At 42.1% G+C, this 18,158-nt stretch overlaps 1 protein-coding gene across 4 annotated transcripts in view; it reads left to right on the forward strand.

Moving 5' to 3' along the window:
• LOC106574338 (neural cell adhesion molecule 2) overlaps window positions 1–18,158 on the forward strand; it is a 491,639-nt gene that overhangs the window by 405,541 nt on the left and 67,940 nt on the right. For all 4 annotated transcript variants that reach the window (XM_014150199.2, XM_014150197.2, XM_045697543.1 and 1 more), the window contains exons 8-11: window positions 8,152–8,297; window positions 12,979–13,129; window positions 16,175–16,362; window positions 16,643–16,739. In XM_014150199.2, coding sequence (XP_014005674.1) covers window positions 8,152–8,297; window positions 12,979–13,129; window positions 16,175–16,362; window positions 16,643–16,739 — 582 coding nt within the window. The remainder of the gene's footprint in view (window positions 1–8,151; window positions 8,298–12,978; window positions 13,130–16,174; window positions 16,363–16,642; window positions 16,740–18,158) is intronic.

Below are 18,158 nucleotides of genomic sequence, written 5' to 3' on the forward strand. Positions count from 1 at the left end.
TAAAACCTTTTTTGTAATAACATAGTACATGGGATTGATTTTAAGACATTTTGCTTAATATATTTGATTAATATTATGGTGTTTCTATTCCGAGAAAAACGAAACCCTCCGTATGGATCCAAAACCAAATCAACATCTGCATTTTGAAAGAATATTTGTATCATTATTTTATTAACGAAAGCATAAAGATGCTGATGAAGAAATACAGTACTGAACAGTATACGCTTTTACATTTGGATAATAAAGCATTTAAAGAATTTTGAAGATATAAGCAACCTGCATTTGTTTATTAAGCTACTGTACAGGCTGGCAAGTAAACATAGCCTACAATACATACTGTAGTAAACATGGGAAAGTGCCTAATTCCTTACATAAGGGAGAGCAGGCCATGTCTGTACTAGAGAATGCGGGCACGCAGGAGACCGTGGTTCAATTCCCCTAGATGGGGAGGAAGGAGTAGGCTGTCCTTGTAAATAAGAATTTGTTCTTAAATTATTCTATATATGTAATTTCATAGGCGTGATGTCTTCACTATTATTCTACAATGTAAAAAATTAAGAAAAATCCTGGAATGAGTAGGTGTGTTCAAACTTTTGACTGGTAATTGCTTAATTAATATGATTAATATTATGGTGTTTCTATTCCAAGAAAAACGAAAAACCCTCTAGGTTTCCATTAGGATGGAACGGAAAATACGGTGCTTGTAATGAACACGAGGGGAGACAGAGAGCTGGGTTCAAGCGCAGGGCGCAGCTGGTGTTTATTGCAAAGGACCACAGGAGGAGGCAGGTAGCTGTGTCCAGGGGCAGGCAGAAGGTCATACACAGGGGGTCCAAAAGGGCAACAGTACAGGCAGGGAAAAGGCTTGTACCATAGTCCGGGAGATCAGGTAATAGGTATATAACAGGAAATCCGATAGGCTAATGTACAGGCAGGGAATAGGCAAAAGGTGTCGTTAGTGAGGCAGGCAAAAACTATCATACACGAGAGAAGTAAATCACGGGAAAAACAGAGCTCTGAAAGACGTATGTCACAAAACAAACAATACCTCACAGTGATGGGGTGCAAAGAACTGAACTGCACCCTAATTTTCTAATTCTAGTCTAACCAATACCCACACGTAGATTCAGTGAAAATAAAAATCTCATTGATTTATCAAGACCAGTCCCCATGCTTGTCTCAGAGCAGCGCGAGACAATGCTGAAATCGTATTGCTTCAAAAATCGTATTACTTCAAATCATATTGCTTCTAACTTCAATATGCTTTTTTAAAATCAGACCTACACCGTTTTTAACAGCACATTACTCAACACTAGTGAGACTCATTTCGCCTATGGTAGGCCTACAAGTATATCTAAAAATATTTTTTTTCAATTAGGATTGGAGGATTCTAAATTAATATCGAAGGGGCATTTTCTGTTAGGATCTGTGAGAATATCTAAGGGTCTTTTATATAATTTTAAATGTATTAATAATAATAATAATAATAATTGCTTCGTTTAAAAAGTAATGATATTTTGGAGATTTAATTTTCATTTAACCTAGAGTGAGTGAGAAAAAGGCAATTCTTGAACATGGGGTGAGACATTCTCACTAAAGCCAGTTTGTTATTTATAATTATTTATTTCTGGAGAAACCTAACTTGATTATTTAGCAGACATCACATGCTTATATTCAGTCAACACATATATCTTAAGAATATCATGGAATATAATTGAACATTTTCGTTTCTCCATGCTTGTCTCAGAGCAGCGCGAAACGGTGCTGAAAAAGATGTCCACAGTGGGAAGGCTATTTATAACGATATTTTGGAGATTATTTTGTTTTGAGAAAAACGACAGTGAGCAATTGTAATCTGTTTAAAGGCCAAAATAATATTTAAAAAGGCCAAAATATAGCCATAATATTCTGTAGTTTCGACACAATGATTCGTCTGACAAACAAAGACTTCGCGTCCTGCAGGCCCAGGCATGGATCAAAGCTGGCGAGACATTCAATGACGTCATCTTCACAGACGAATCGACCGTGGCCCTTGAGCAATGTGCTCAAAATTGCTACAGAAAAAGAGGAAGAAGATCAAGCAAGCCGAGTCCCAAGTATCCGCTCAAACTCCATGTGTGGGTGGCAATTTCTCGCCAGGGACCAGGCCCATATTTGATTTTTTGATGGTAAGTTTGGCTATTTACAAAGCGAAAAGTATATAAAATATTGTAGCCTACACCTCACCGACTGTTATGTGTTCCAAAATAATTCACACTTGCCTCCTTTTTCAAGTATCATGGCTCGAGATTTCTTTGAGGAACAAATCATCAAGACATAGGCTGTCCCCTATGTCAGAGAGGTGTTTCTGGGATCACATTGTTTCTTTCAAGGTAGGATTATAGCAATATTTTGTTGCGTTTAGGCCTATTTACATGTATATTTCTATTATTGTACCTAATGTTGGCTGTTAGGCTAACTAATATTTTTTCTTCTCCAAATGCAGACAATGACCCAAAATATACTGCTCAAAAAAATAAAGGGAACACTTAAACAACACATCCTAGATCTGAATGAAAGAAATAATCTTATTAAATACTTTTTTCTTTACATAGTTGAATGTGCTGACAACAAAATCACACAAAAATAATCAATGGAAATCCAATTTATCAACCCATGGAGGTCTGGATTTGGAGTCACACTCAAAATTAAAGTGGAAAACCACCCTACAGGCTGATCCAACTTTGATGTAATGTCCTTAAAACAAGTCAAAATGAGGCTTAGTAGTGTGTGTGGCCTCCACGTGCCTGTATGACCTCCCTACAACGCCTGGGCATGCTCCTGATGAGGTGGCGGATGGTCTCCTGAGGGATCTCCTCCCAGACCTGGACTAAAGCATCCACCAACTCCTGGACAGTCTGTGGTGCAACGTGGCGTTGGTGGATGGAGCGAGACATGATGTCCCAGATGTGCTCAATTGGATTCAGGTCTGGGGAACGGGCGGGCCAGTCCATAGCATCAATGCCTTCCTCTTGCAGGAACTGCTGACACACTCCAGCCACATGAGGTCTAGCATTGTCTTGCATTAGGAGGAACCCAGGGCCAACCGCACCAGCATATGGTCTCACAAGGGGTCTGAGGATCTCATCTCGGTACCTAATGGCAGTCAGGCTACCTCTGGCGAGCACATGGAGGGCTGTGCGGCCCCCCAAAGAAATGCCACCCCACACCATGACTGACCCACCGCCAAACCAGTCATGCTGGAGGATGTTGCAGGCAGCAGAACGTTCTCCATGGCGTCTCCAGACTCTGTCACGTCTGTCACGTGCTCAGTGTGAACCTGCTTTCATCTGTGAATAGCACAGGGCGCCAGTGGCGAATTTGCCAATCTTGGTGTTCTCTGGCAAATGCCAAACGTCCTGCACGGTGTTGGGCTGTAAGCACAACCCCCACCTGTGGACGTCGGGCCCTCATACCACCCTCATGGAGTCTGTTTCTGACCGTTTGAGCAGACACATGCACATTTGTGGCCTGCTTGAGGTCATTTTGCAGGGCTCTGCTGGCAGTGCTTCTCCTGCTCCTCCTTGCACAAAGGCGGAGGTAGCGGTCCTGCTGCTGGGTTGTTGCCCTCCTACGGCCTCCTCCATGTCTCCTGATGTACTGGCCTGTCTCCTGGTAGCGCCTCCCTGCTCTGGACACTACGCTGACAGACACAGCAAACCTTCTTTCCACAGCTCGCATTGATGTGCCATCCTGGATGAGCTGCACTACCTGAGCCACTTGTGTGGGTTGTAGACTCCGTCTCATGCTACCACTAGAGTGAAAGCACCGCCAGCATTCAAAAGTGACCAAAACATCAGCCAGGAAGCATAGGAACTGAGAAGTGGTCTGTGGTCCCTACCTGCAGAACCACTCCTTTATTGGGGGTGTCTTGCTAATTGCCTATAATTTCCATCTGTTGTCTATTCCATTTGCACAACAGCATGTGAAATTTATTGTCAAGCAGTGTTGCTTCCTAAGTGGACAGTTTGATTTCACAGAAGTGTGATTGACTTGGAGTTACATTGTGTTGTTTAAGTGTTCCCTTTATTTTTTTGAGCAGTGTATATTGCCGCCCGAGTTTGCATTACAAATGAGGGCATAAACTGGGTCAAGACGCCAGCAGAGTAAGTAGAGCTTTATGTAGTTAAATAAAGGTGAAATAAAAATAAATATATAATATCTAAAAATGTTTTTTTCATCTCTACATGTAGGTCTCCGGACTTAAACCTGATCGAACTTGTTTGGCATCAACTGAAAACATTCATCCGTAACTGCAAAGCTGACAAACAAAGATAAACTGGTCAAGGCCATCAAGATGTTTTGGCTAGAGAAATTGACGATACAACAATGCAACAAATACATTGATCATCTCATCAAGGTTTTACCTGTGGTCATGGAGCTGGGTGGAAGTGCGACTAAAATGTAGTTTAAATAAACATCCGCATTTGAATGTATTTTTTCTCGTTATTTTATTAACGAAAGCATAAAGAAGTTGATGAAGAAATACTGTAATGCTGTTTTGAGTTAGAAATGTAACACTTTAGAGTACTTTAGCATCAAATACATTGCAAGTTGAGGGATTTTCACAACAGTAGCCGGGCTATAAAAAGTATATTGTCCTGCTAATAGGAAATACTTGCATGATGGGCTACACCTGCTACAGTACAACAGTACACGTGTGAAAAACATGTGTTTGAAAACCTGTTTTCAAAATGCCTCCGGTTGTCCATCACTACTGTAAATAAAAACACAGCATCTTGCTTACATCTTGTTTACATTCTTTATTGTAACCACAATGTCACAAATAATTTGTATCTACCTTTCCAATTACTTTTAGAGTTTGGGATTTACAAATGTGCGCTTTTCATTATTAGTTACATTGTTTTAGACTTTTTTTCTTTAAATGTTTATTTTATGTAGGATGCTACATTTTTGACCAGTTGCAATTGTAAGTAGGCCTAATAAAGAAAATCCTACTTCTAGAAGGCTGTTAAGCCTCATAGCCTACCTCAGCCAGTTAAGTTATTTTATATAGGTCTAGGCTCCGAAGAAATAGACTCCAATTAAGCCCTCTCATTGTTTGTAAAGTCAAATTAAAATGAAGATTATGGTTGAAATGAATTGCTCGACTGCTGTAGGTTTTATCCATCTGTTGGTGTGCAACACTTACGTAACAAATTAGCTATATTTTCAGCACCAGCCACTGTTCACTTCCTATTGATTGTGCTGCGGTTCCCAGTTGTTTTTTAAATTGAACCTTTATATAACTAGGCAAGTCAGGTAAGAACAAATTCTTATTTACAATGACGGCTTACCACGGCCAAACCCGGATGACAATGGGCCAATTGTGCACTTCTCTATGGCACTTCCAATCATGGTCAGATGTGATACAGCCTGTTTTTGAACCAGGGACTGTAGTAAAGCCTCTTGCACCGAGATGCAGTGCCTTAGACCACTGCGCCACTCGCGGCCAAACCCGGATGACCCTGGACTAATTGTGTGCTGCTCTATGGCACTTCCAATCATGGTCGGATATATGCTCCCTGCTTATTTCATTACATTATTATGCCGGTCTCAGAGCAAATAGCCTGGATTGTTACTCCCATCTCGTTCCTCGCCCTCTTCCACCCGTCATTCTCCCCCTGAGTGGCTTGCTTGTGGGCGTGCTGGCAGGATATGGCAGCACCTTCGGTTATGCGTCAAGTATTCAGCATAGCAAGTTTGTATGAAGGTCTGGTTATTCACAGGCAAATAGTAATATGCTCTTAACCGCTCTGGTGACAAACAAACTTTGCTGCCCTGTTTTCAATCATCCACATGGCTGGGAGAACCTCTTCAGATTAATGCAGATGAAGGGAGTTAGATATGCATAGGAAGTGTAGTGTACTGTTTTCTTTGTTCTGTATATATGAATTACAAATCAGCCTTTACTTAAATCATGTTTCTGGTCTATTGCATAGTTACAATGTGTAATCATTGATGTCCCAGGAGCAGTAGTGGTAAACACGGTTGAAGTGTATAATTGTAATACATACATGCAGACACAACACAGCAGTTTGATACACCTGGTATTGGATATGACTGAAAAAAAACTGCCTAAATAGCGATTTTCGTAAATTAACTTTATGACAAAAAATATGCAGAATCGTTTGTCTCTACTGACATATTCCTCTGAATTATAAATTTTTTGCTTGACTCGTTATGACATTATTACTTACATTTGCTTCCACCTTAATGTTTTGTCAGCCATCTTTGCTGAAGAAAGTCACCAGCGACGGGTGGCTTGCGTCAAATTCGTCATTGGAACCACTGGATATGATTGGTCAAATATAAACCTTGAGACCCAAATGCATAATGAGTGCTCTAACTCTCCCTTGCGGTGGTCTGGAGCAATGAAGCCGTGGCGCTGGGTACCTCTAAGTCCCGGGGTGTAAGCTCGGAACTTTTAAAGGAGGAACCACTGTAGGCTATATTGAAATGGGAATCTAGTCTTCATGTTAAAAAACTTGAAGCAAAAGCTTATTTTACAGAATAATGTGTATAAGAGAAGACCTTGATGAAGGTATTGGCTAAATGCGTTGATTTTATCAATAAAACACACTTCCATTGTTCTACCAAGAGTCGCTTAATATCTTTTCATCTTCAGCTTGCTCCACTGAACAGTTATTTGTCTATAAAGGAGAAGACACACTTGCACAAAATTTACCATCTCTTATACCTGTTGTTCAGAAGCTTAAGCCCATTCCCATATCATATTGATATGAAATACTATCATATTTCATTTGAAGGGGGTAAGTTATTGTTCATCCTTTACAGCAACTTTCCCACCCTGGAGTTATTGTATGAATCATAGGCCTCATCTGTGTATTGCTGCTTGGTTCCCACTAGGGCCTCTGGGTGTAAATAAAAAAGTGTTGTAGTACTTGATGCAGGTCTCAAGGCCGTGTTTGAAAGTATTTAGCTTACCTTGAAAAATAAATATCACCAAAATATTAAATGACTTGTCATTTCTGTCGAAAGATAATTATTTATGCTTCCATTTTTGGCTCTTCAAGGACTAAGCTAATTTAACTATTAAGACTATCAATTAAGAAAGTAATTGATTTTGTGTGTATGTGTGCGTGTGTATGTACATGTATGTGTGTGTGTGTGTTGGTGCATATAGGCATATGTGTGTGTATGACCCTGTTACGTGACAAGCTCTAAATCCCCTTAGATGGCTCATCCACCCTAAGGTTCACTCTTTTTGAAATTACAAACGACTTCTTCATCTCGCCGAGACAGCCTTAAAAGATCAGACACACTTTAGGCCTATTTCTCCATTCACTTTCATTTCTTCACAGTTTTACAGCCCTTGCTACTTTACTTTACTTTACTTGTACAGGTTGTCATTTCTTTTTTATATACATGATTCATATTGCACACTATTTGCCCATGACACACGTGACGTTCGAGCGCTAACTTAGACAGCCATGTCTGAGAGAGTGACTTATCGGTGAGCGGACCTCTACACCACAGCCACGGTTCCCCACTCCTTAATGCTGTTTATCGGGGGTGCTCAGCATAAAAAAATGGTTTGTCTGGAAAAAAAACGTATTTTGCAGAGAAAAGGAGAAGTATAGGTGTTGTGAGAAAGAGGTTGTAAGGGAGTAGGGAGACTTAACTCAAAGTCCTGGTTGTCTGTCTGGTTGTCTGGTTGTCGGTCTGGGCACGGTGTGGACAGTGGACTCGAATGTACCAAAGACTACTTTTTCTCGAGGCTATAAACTGCGATGCACACCCCTTCTTTCAGAAGTGGAAAAGTATGATTCTGAACAGAAGATTTAGATCGTATGGCCTCAATAGTCAAGCCCAAAGTCGTTCATCCTCCAATACATGGTGTTAGCCCTAGACGTCTCCTGTCTAAAATTGTCTTTCTCTTTCTCCCTATTTCTCTTTCTTCATTTCACTCTGACTCCTTATCTCTCTCTTTCTCTCTTTCATCCCCCCTCTCTCTTTCCCTCCTCTATCTCTCTTGGTCTCTCTCCTGCTCTCCCTCTCTCTATTTCTCTCTCCTTTATCTATCTTGGACTCTCCCCCCTTCTCCCTCCCTCTTTTTAAATCTCTCTCTTTCTCTCTCTGTCCCTCCAGTCCAGCCACACATCACCCAGCTGCGTAACGTGACAGCGGTAGAGGGCAGCGCCGCCATGATCTCCTGCGTGGCTGAGGGGGAGCCGCTCCCTGAGATCTCCTGGAGGAGAGCCAGTGACGGTCAGAGCTTCGCCGATGGAGACAAGGTAACCCTAGGCTGTCACCTGCTCTTACTTCCGTCCCCCTTTTCATTGTATGTTGCCTGCTGTTGCACTCTACTGGTACCCGTATCACCCTCTCTAGACACACACAGTTACACGCAAGCAAGCAAGCACACACACACACACACACACACACACACACACACACACACACACACACACACACACACAAGGTTGTCCCTGCTTTTACTGTCTACCTTCCACTCACTGCATACTGCCTACGGTCACACAAAGTACCGTCCTCAACCCTCTCTCACCCTTTATTTCTTGCACAGACACACATGCACAGACCAGATGGCCGGTATTAACAAAGAGCACGTCTGAGGAGAATGCTCACCTTTGAGGATGGATGTGACTGCGTCATAGAATAATTCTCAGTACTGAGACATTTTTTGAGTATAGGTTTTGTGGGCCCAGTAATTCCAACATCTCCTTCCTAGAGCTCTTTAGAGGCACTACGTTATATCCACCATGCAATAAGGTATATGTGAAGTAAACGATTGTTAATTGTGTTAGTGAACAAAAGAGAGATAGGTAGGCCATAGGGTAAGCTACCTCATCCAAAGATTTGTTATACTCACAGTGTATCAAGGTTGGATGCCATTGGTAACTTATTTGAAACAAAACCATGTTGTATATGACTAGGATGTTTTCAACGAAGACCATTCATCTCTGAGGTTCTCGGAGCATAAATTGTGAAAGATAGTGCCTCAACAGACAAAGGTTAAAGAAATGCTCTAAACATGGCAAAGAGTAAACAGACAGCTACCATGTGCTTTGCTGTCATTGTCTCCGAGCACTTATACTTTTCGAGAGGCGCTGCATTAGCAAAGATGGCTTCTGCTTTCCCCGGGAGAAAGGTCAATGGCTGAGATAAATGAATGTGTGCGTTGGCGTAATCCGCTCAGCTTGATAAATCAAGGCACCGCATGAGAGTAAATAGTTCTTTGCACGCTGAGGCAAATGAAATTATGGAAATGTGAGCGCCGAGCAACACACCTAAATGTATGGGAAAGAACAAACAGGGCTGTGTGTATACTGTTGCCTTGATGGATGGCCATGTTCATTTAGGTGAAAAGCTAGTCGCCCCTTCTTTCAATTTACATCTGCATATCCAGACACAGCCAGCGGGCTGCTCTCTATTCTCTTATCCAGTACCATAAAACGTAACGCCACTACTTTTACGTCGGGGTAATGTAGCAAGAGCATTGTTTTGTTTTGTCGCCTATTTGCCATGTCGCTAGCCAGCTAGCGTATTTGTTTCTCATTAAGGCAAATAGAAAACCAAGCAAACTAGCTGAGAAACAGTGTACGCTGACTGAAAGTCAATGATACATAGTAACACAGCATTGTGGGTTTCTGTTTGCCTGTTTTCTCGTCTTAATGCCACTGGCGAGGTTATGCTAGCACTAGCAGCAAGCCATGCAGCTCCCCATTCACGACAGCTTAATAAGGTCTTACAGCAAGACGACACTCCCAAGGTCAACAGCCACAGCCACTGTATCTTAACTGAAGAAAGAGGATAAGGAAAGATGATGCATCTTGTTTTAAACTGATCCAGAGCCAGCACTAATACCATTGGAGAACTTTGCATGGGGTTACTTGGAGTTCAGCTTTGGAGATATCTTATTTAAGATCATGTGTGATCATTGCAGGGTGTAGCAGGGCATGTCCAGTTTCCTCACATCAGATGGAGAGGGCTTCCACTGATCTGCTCTGCTCTCCATCTTTCATCTTCCACCTACCTTTACCTCTCTCTACCTATCTCTCCCTTTTTCCTCTTGCTTTGTGTGATTGCTGTCTCATTCTCTCTCTCTTTCTCCTTCCTTCTGTCTGTCTGTGTCTGAGTGTGTGCTCCTGCAGTGTCTCCTGTCCATGTCAGCTCCTCTGCACTGCATATCAAACAGGCTAGTGTCTCAGTCCCTCCCTCCCTCTCTCTCTCCCTCCTCTCTTTCCTCCCTCCTTCTCCCTAGAGAGAGCATCCCTTCCTCAGCCAGCGGAACCTGGGAATAAATAACCCACATCCAGGAGAGAGAGCAAGAGAGAGAGAATGCGTAAAGCCCAGTCAGCATTCTCTTCCTCTGGCAGATTTGCTTTCTGCCCCCCCCCAATTTATTTGACAGTGTTTCTATTCACTCCAAATGCAATGTCCAGTTCAACTCCTGAATTGTTCAAATGGAATGTGGAGGGCACCTGCTGTATATGTGCAGTAGCACACTGTGACCATGCTACTGAAAGCACCACTTTCATAGCAACCACAATTTTATAAACAATAATCACATTCAAGGTAAAACCAGGATCAAACCAACTTTTATCTACACAAGTGACGATTCACCCGAGATCAAACCAACTGTATTATACCCTTTATCACTCCTTAAAGGGAGGCCTCTTTAACCTGGCAGTAGCGAGAGACTGTGTGAGCTGAAATGACTGCAAGAGACTTCACAGTCAGGGCTAATATGACTGAGGCATTATAATGGGCATTAACAGCTGGAGCTGGATATGCATCGATTGTTTAGGGAGATCTATAGAGTGGGTGTTGGTGTCAGTTGGAGTCTGTGTGAGTCTGCCACATCTGCACACTGCAGGAGCAAGCTCCCAGGAGACACCAAGGCTCAAGACTAAAGGAGAAGGGAGGAAAATGACACAGAGATGGGTCCCAGAGGGTGGAGAGATATCTATTGGCCAAATTGGCATGGGAACTCCAGTGGTTACGAATGTTGGGCCCAGTCCTGCTGGTTTCTAACCCTAGCTCTTGATTAATCAATGGCAGTCACTATCTGCTTAGGGAGTCCGCACAGCTAGCAGACCTGTGTTCAAATAGTAATTGTTTTCTTTTAAATATTAAAATCACCAATGGAGTAGTCCCAAAAGTGCAAACTCTCAAAGTATCACTTTCTAAGTGATGATCACGTTGAGCCAGTTTGTCTTTGTTAAGTATCATTGATGATTACAAGGAATGATTGCTGCTCCCAATCTAATTGACCCTTGGCTTCAAATTGAGACCATCTGTCTTCACAGTTCTCTATCTAATTATTGCAAATCAATTGATAGTCAATCACATTAATCCTAGCCAGAGGCGTAAAACTGATTTTATATCAGATACTTGGTTTGACTGAGTGTCAAGGGGGTTTAACCTGTTAGGGCTAGGGGGCAGTATTGACACGGCTGGATAAAAAACATACCCGATTTAATCTGGTTACCACTCCTACCCAGTAACTAGAATATGCATATACTTATTACATATGGATAGAAAACACCCTAAATTTTCTAAAACTGTTTGAATGGTGTCTGTGAGTATAACAGAACTCAAATGGCAGGTCAAAACCTGAGAGATTCCTTTACAGGAAGTGGCCTGTCTGACCATTTCTTGAACTTCTTTTCCATCTCTATCATTTACTAAGAATCTCTGCTCTAACGTGACACTTCCCACGTCGTCCATAGGCGCTCAGAGCCCGGGAAAAAACAGAATGTCGTCATTCCAGCCCCAGGCTGAAACACATTATCGCCTTTCTCAAGTGGCCGATCAAGGGACACTGGCTTATGCGCATGACCCCGACCGCCCCCGCCTTTGGGATTTTTTCCTCTGTTTGCCGAAAAGGAGATTCCCTGTCGGAATATTATCGCTTTTCTACGAGAAAAATGTCGTAAAAATTGATTTTAAACAGCGGTTGACATGCTTCAAAGTACGGTAATGGAATATTTAGAATTTTATTGTCACGAATTGCGCCATGCGCGCGACACTTCTTTACTATTTCGGATAGTGTCTGGAACGCATACGAACAAAAACGCCGCTATTCGGATATAACGATGGATTATTTTGGACCAAACCAACATTTGTTATTGAAGTAGCAGTCCTGGGTGTGCATTCTGACGAAGACAACAAAAGGTAATCAAACTTTTATAATAGTAAATATGATTATGGTGAGTTCTAAACTTGCCGGGTGTCTAAATAGCGAGCCCGTGATGCCTGGGCTATGTACTTAGAATATTGCAAAATGTGCTTTCACCAAAAAGCTATTTTAAAATCGGACATATCGAGTGCATAGAGGAGGTCTGTATCTATAATTCTTAAAATAATTGTTATGCTTTTTGTGAACGTTTATCGTGAGTAATTAAGTAAAATGTTAGCGAATTCCCCGGAAGTTTGCGGGGGGTATGCTAGTTCTGAACGTCACATGCTAATGTAAAAAGCTGGTTTTTGATATAAATATGAACTTGATTGAACAAAACATGCATGTATTGTATAACATAATGTCCTAGGGTTGTCATCTGATGAAGATCATCAAAGGTGAGTGCTGCATTTAGCTGTCTTCTGGGTTTTGGTGACATTATATGCTGGCTTGAAAAATGGGTGTCTGATTATTTCTGGCTTGGTACTCTGCTGACATAATCTAATGTTTTGCTTTCGTTGTAAAGCCTTTTTTTCAAGCGTCCCACCTAGCCCATAGAGGTTAACAGTGTTGAAGTTGTGTGAGGTTGTTTTGGAGTAAAGGTCAACAGAAAAAAAGTGTATGTGTGTGGATGGAGGGGATAAAGCAAATTCTTCACATGAGATGTACAGTATACAATACATTCATGATCATTCGTGTGTGTGTCTGCGTGTGTGTGTGTTTGTGTGTGTGTGCGTGTGTGTGTGTGTGCGCATGCATGTGTGCCTGCACAGAGCCAGGATGGGCGTGTGGACGTGCGGGGCCGCCATGGCAAGTCCATGTTGACCATCAGTGGGGTGAAGCTAACTGACTTAGGCCGTTTTGACTGTGAGGCCCTCAGCAGGATCGGGGGCCACCAAAAGAGCATGTTCCTCGATATAGAGTGTAAGTACATTTTGAGAACAAAAGCATACATGCCTACTCAGATACAGTATGCACACACAGGTTTGCACACCTGCACAGTATTGAGGCTCAAACTGAAGTAGAGATAAGATTCTCTATTGGAGGACAATGGAATTTAATAAAAAAGTTTCTTCATTATTACATCTAAAACCAATACAACTTGTTTACACAACAAAGCATCAAAACCACACACACAAATCTGCTGACTTGTAATATGCCATTGTTGAACACTGTTTCTGTTTCCCTTTTGCGGGAACAGAAACAGTGTTCAACATTGGCATATTACAAGTCAGCAGATTTGTGTGTGTGGTTTTGATGCTATGCTTGTGCTAGATTAATCACAACAGAGTTGCCTGCCCCCCAGATAGGCTAAGTAGTAGGAGGATATCCTGCTGCATCATTTATCTATCCCCTTTATTTCTCAATTTCACATTTTATTGTAAAAGATAAATGTGATCTTCATCATCGTAACATCACACGGGACACATCCACAGCCAAACTCATTCCATAAACCAGTCTAAATAACAGGTTGCGCTGCCAAAAAAACAAAACACAAGTTAGTGACCTAAAAGCTAGATTTCTTTACAATGTACCACATCTCTGGTGAGCACAAGGGAGAAATATAATACTGTTTAGAAAATAGCTGTGTGTCAGCTAAGCTAACAGCAGCTAAATACTTTATGATGGCAGCCATGTTTGTTTATGTCTGACAAGCGAAAACTCCATAATCCCAGAATGCCATTCACTATAAGACACAAACAAACATAGTCAAAGTCAAAGATGGCTGTGCCCATTGCCTGAAAAAAATATAAGCACATGACTTGACAAGTCGCTTACCGTTCTTGACAAATCACAAAGGACACAGATGATCACCCCAAATACAAGCCTACTGCCTAGCCTAGCCGTAGTGCAAAAGCTAGACAGGGATGAAACCATTTTAGAGGGTTTTTCAAGTCCATGGTCGGTAGAAATGGGGGAAGGTATTGTGTGGAGATATGACGCAGGAAATACTACTATAATGGGGGATTTATCAATAAGTGGGGAGCAAACACAGAAGTTTATACGCTAAATAAAAATAAAACCCCTTGAAAGTGGGTCTGAGCTGGCAACCCTGAGGTACCGTAGTTACAATCTGATGCCGCATTCAAAACAACTGGGAACTCAGAAATCTCCGACTTCCGATTTCATTGCGTTCAAGACAACTGGGAAGTCTGAAAAAAACGATCTCTGACTTGGGAAAACTAGTTTTGAACGGTCGTCCAACTTGGGAAATTGTGCCTCTTTCTAAAGCTCCAACTTTCTGACCTGAAAATCACTGATGTCATGATTTATCTCGTATTTTTTCCAGTTCCCAGTAATCTTGAAAGCACCATAAGTCAGTCGTGTGAACTATGCCTTCACCTCATTTGTTTTTATAACATCTTTGGTCTGACAGACCCTTACGTGACAACCAGAATGCATTGTATGATATCAACAAACATGGCGCCACACATAGCTGGCAAATAGCTTAGCATTAGCTCATCATAGTCAGTACACATCATATGTGTACATTACAATCTATGCAAGAGTTGGAATGCATGATTTGTCACTAACACTTCAAAACGTGAATATAACAGTAAATACATTACATACATAAATACAGTATGCTACAGTAGGAACGACAACACACTATACAGAAAATAAGGCACTTACTTTGATAGGAACGCACACATGTTAAAAGTTATTATCTGTGAATAAACAACAATGAAGGCAATACGGGCGCCAGCCAGAAACTGTGCCAGGGGAAAAGTTTGTGCAAGACCTGTTCTGCCTAGAGATGCACAATGTCTTCATACTTGATCTGGGGAAAAACTGGGGAAGTGCTTGGGCTCTCGTTGAAGAGAGAAGTTTGTTCGGCTCAGTCTCAAACATAAATTGTCACCAACAGTGAAATGGGCCACTTCTTATGTGAAGTAATGAGGAGGCGGAATACACCTCCATTCAAACTGTTGTTAGAAAATAAAACTTGTTAGAAAATAATAAAAAATGTAAAAGTTGAAACAGCCTATAGATAATTAGCAGGCAGCGTGCCTTGGTTTGAGGGCAGTGTATGTTAACTGTCTTGTTGCATAACAATCACATTTTGGAACAGTGAGTGCATTCTGACATCACACGCATAAAAAAACTCACGTTGGAGCAACCATTTGAGATATTTGGAACTCGCGTGAAAGGCTAATGGCATGAAACACACATGTAATAACTGCCAAAGTAGAGGTGCAATTGCAATAAGGAACTATATAGACCCAGGTGTCTGTCTTTTCTAACAAACGTGCTATAAGTGGCACCCTTTGAGGTGAGCATGCATGACAACACTGCCCTCACTTTTCCCACGCCACCCTTGGCAATGCCACACCCTCAGAGCAGTGACCCATCAAGCCCTCCCTCAACACGACAGTCAGAAAGTAGATGGACAAAATGGGCCCAAGAGGTGTGTGACTGAGCGTAGCAGCGGCGGGAGCTAAGCCAACTGTCACCGCAGAGCTAATTAACTAATTTATTAAGTCTGTGGCGGGACAAGAAGAGGTAGAGGCACATCATCCTTCGTGACAAAGCACCAGGCATCAATCTCCCTAATGGAATACTGCGAGCAAGCATAAAAAAGACCATAATGCCACTCTACTGACTACTGGGTGAATGCAGCATCGAGCAGTGATGGCAAGCGGCCCCCCAATGCAGTGGGGGGATTGTTCATTAGCGCCCATCCAGCTCAGCACCACAGATTCACACACACACACGACACACACGCACACTCGGAAAGAGTATCGTAATGGAGATCTCTCGCCCAGCATGAGGTGTCCTCAATTAAGTTTAAGCTTCCTTTTAACTTTAGCGAGAGTGTATTGAGGCATTCATGAGACACTCTCCCTTTTCACTCGCCCAACAACCCATCTTTTGTATTTTTCATCTCAGATTTTATGGCTGTTTTTTATTTGCCTGGTTAAGCATGACTTGGAAGCTAACCGACCAATCATGTTGTGTCTTGGATAGACATGCCCAAATTCCAGACCAACCAAACCATCTTTTACTCGTGGGAGGGCAACCCGATAAACATCAGCTGTGACGTCAAGTCCAACCCGCCCGCCACCATGCTGTGGAGGAGAGGACGCCTCACCATCTCAGCTGAGGGCACTGCCAACACACGCATCCACACGACCGACGGCAAGTCCCTGCTAGAGGTGGGTATAGGAAGCAACAGGGCACCCACCGGTAACAATCTAACTTCAGAAATAAAAATCATCCCCAGCTTCCAAGTGGTCTATTCAACTCCTTTCCTCTCCTCTGCATCTTTTCCCTAGGTCATTGCCAACTTATCTGGTAAAATAAGGGCTGAATGAAAGAAACAATTCTTTATAATGGCTAAAATAGTATTACCAAATGTCTTCACTTAGTGTAATGCCAGTGTCATTGTATTGACTTAGCTCTGGTCTCTGTGCTCACTCAAATGTTTGTCCCTAGGTCACCCCAGTGTCCGACAGGGATTTCGGACGCTACAACTGCACGGCCCGGAACAACATCGGAGTGAAATACCAAGAGTTCATCCTGGCCCAGGCAGGTAAGTGCTGGCCTCATAAAGTAACCAATCCTCCCTCTTTATAGCACATTGGTCTTTCCCTTGATATCATACATATGGAATTGGGTAAACCATGCACCTCAACATATCAAAGTTCATCCATCAATCAAATAGTTCCAACTGTGTATCATCGCTCCAATCACTCAATGAAATATCTACTGCTGACCAAAGCAACAAAGCGCCACTTCAGATAGTATCTTCCAACTGTTTTGCACCCCTCTCTCACTCTTTTGTTGTTGATAACCTCCTTGTTTGCTGTTACCATGGCAGTAAATCCCATAACCACCTCCGACCACCCCCCAACCTCTATTTAGCCTAACCTAATCTCAAATGGTTCTCACTGATTTAACCTACTGTAGCTCCCCCTATTTACCAAAGTACCGCCTAAGTATGGTTTATGTTTAGATAATAAACATTCTAACTATTCAACTTTAGCGACTTGTACAACTTATTTGGAAGGTTTGAGAATCAATTGTTGATTCTGGCTTTGTGCACAGACCTTCATAGCTCAAACTTCCCTTTGTGTGTGTGTGTGTGTTTGTGTGTGTGAGCGTGCGCATGGCATTGTGTGTGTGTGTGCGTGCGTGTGTGCATTTATACTAGTGTGTTTGTGTGTATGCTGCATATCAGTGTGTACGTGCATTGCTGTGTGTACTATATGTACGTGTGTGCATTTATGCTTTCCCAGATAGTGTCTTCCAACTGTTTTGCACCCCTCTCGCTCTATTTTGTTGTTGATAACCTACTTATTTGCCATTTCCATGTCAGTAAATCCCCTAACCCCCCCCACAACCACCCCCCAACCTCTATTTAGCCTAACCTAATCTCAAATAGTGCTCGCTGATTTAACGTAGTTCCCTCTATTTACTAAAGTACCCCCTAATTTATGGTGCATAGAGCAGGCTAATATAAAATAACACAGTCCAATTCACTTTAGTGCAGATCCAATTACTTCAAACACAGGGCCTCTTAGAAGTAGAATTCTGAGAAAAAGTACTTACAATGTAGTTTTAAGAGATATTCTTCCACACACATACCCATATACGTATGCATTTTTCGCATACATGCGCACACACATGTCGGAACACACATTTCAAACACACAGAGACACCTTTAAAAACTCTCTCTCTGTCACAGACACACAGACATCATCACTAAAGGAAAGTAAACAAGTCTTCGCTCAATTAAGATTCAGATCTCTTTCCCTCTATCGCAATGAATGGAGTGTCGCCACATTGTGAATAACAAACCATAAGACTAAAACAGAGGTTTGGAGATCCATGAAATGAAACAATGGGTCCTTCACACACACACACATCAGTTTGATTCGGCTTCAAAGTCTGATCATTAAAGAGAGAGGAAACTCTAGTGTAATAACTCTAGATAGAAGACTGTGAGCCA

This window comes from Salmo salar, chromosome ssa16 (genome assembly GCF_905237065.1).
Source record: "Salmo salar chromosome ssa16, Ssal_v3.1, whole genome shotgun sequence".
Taxonomy (NCBI): Eukaryota; Metazoa; Chordata; class Actinopteri; order Salmoniformes; family Salmonidae; genus Salmo; species Salmo salar.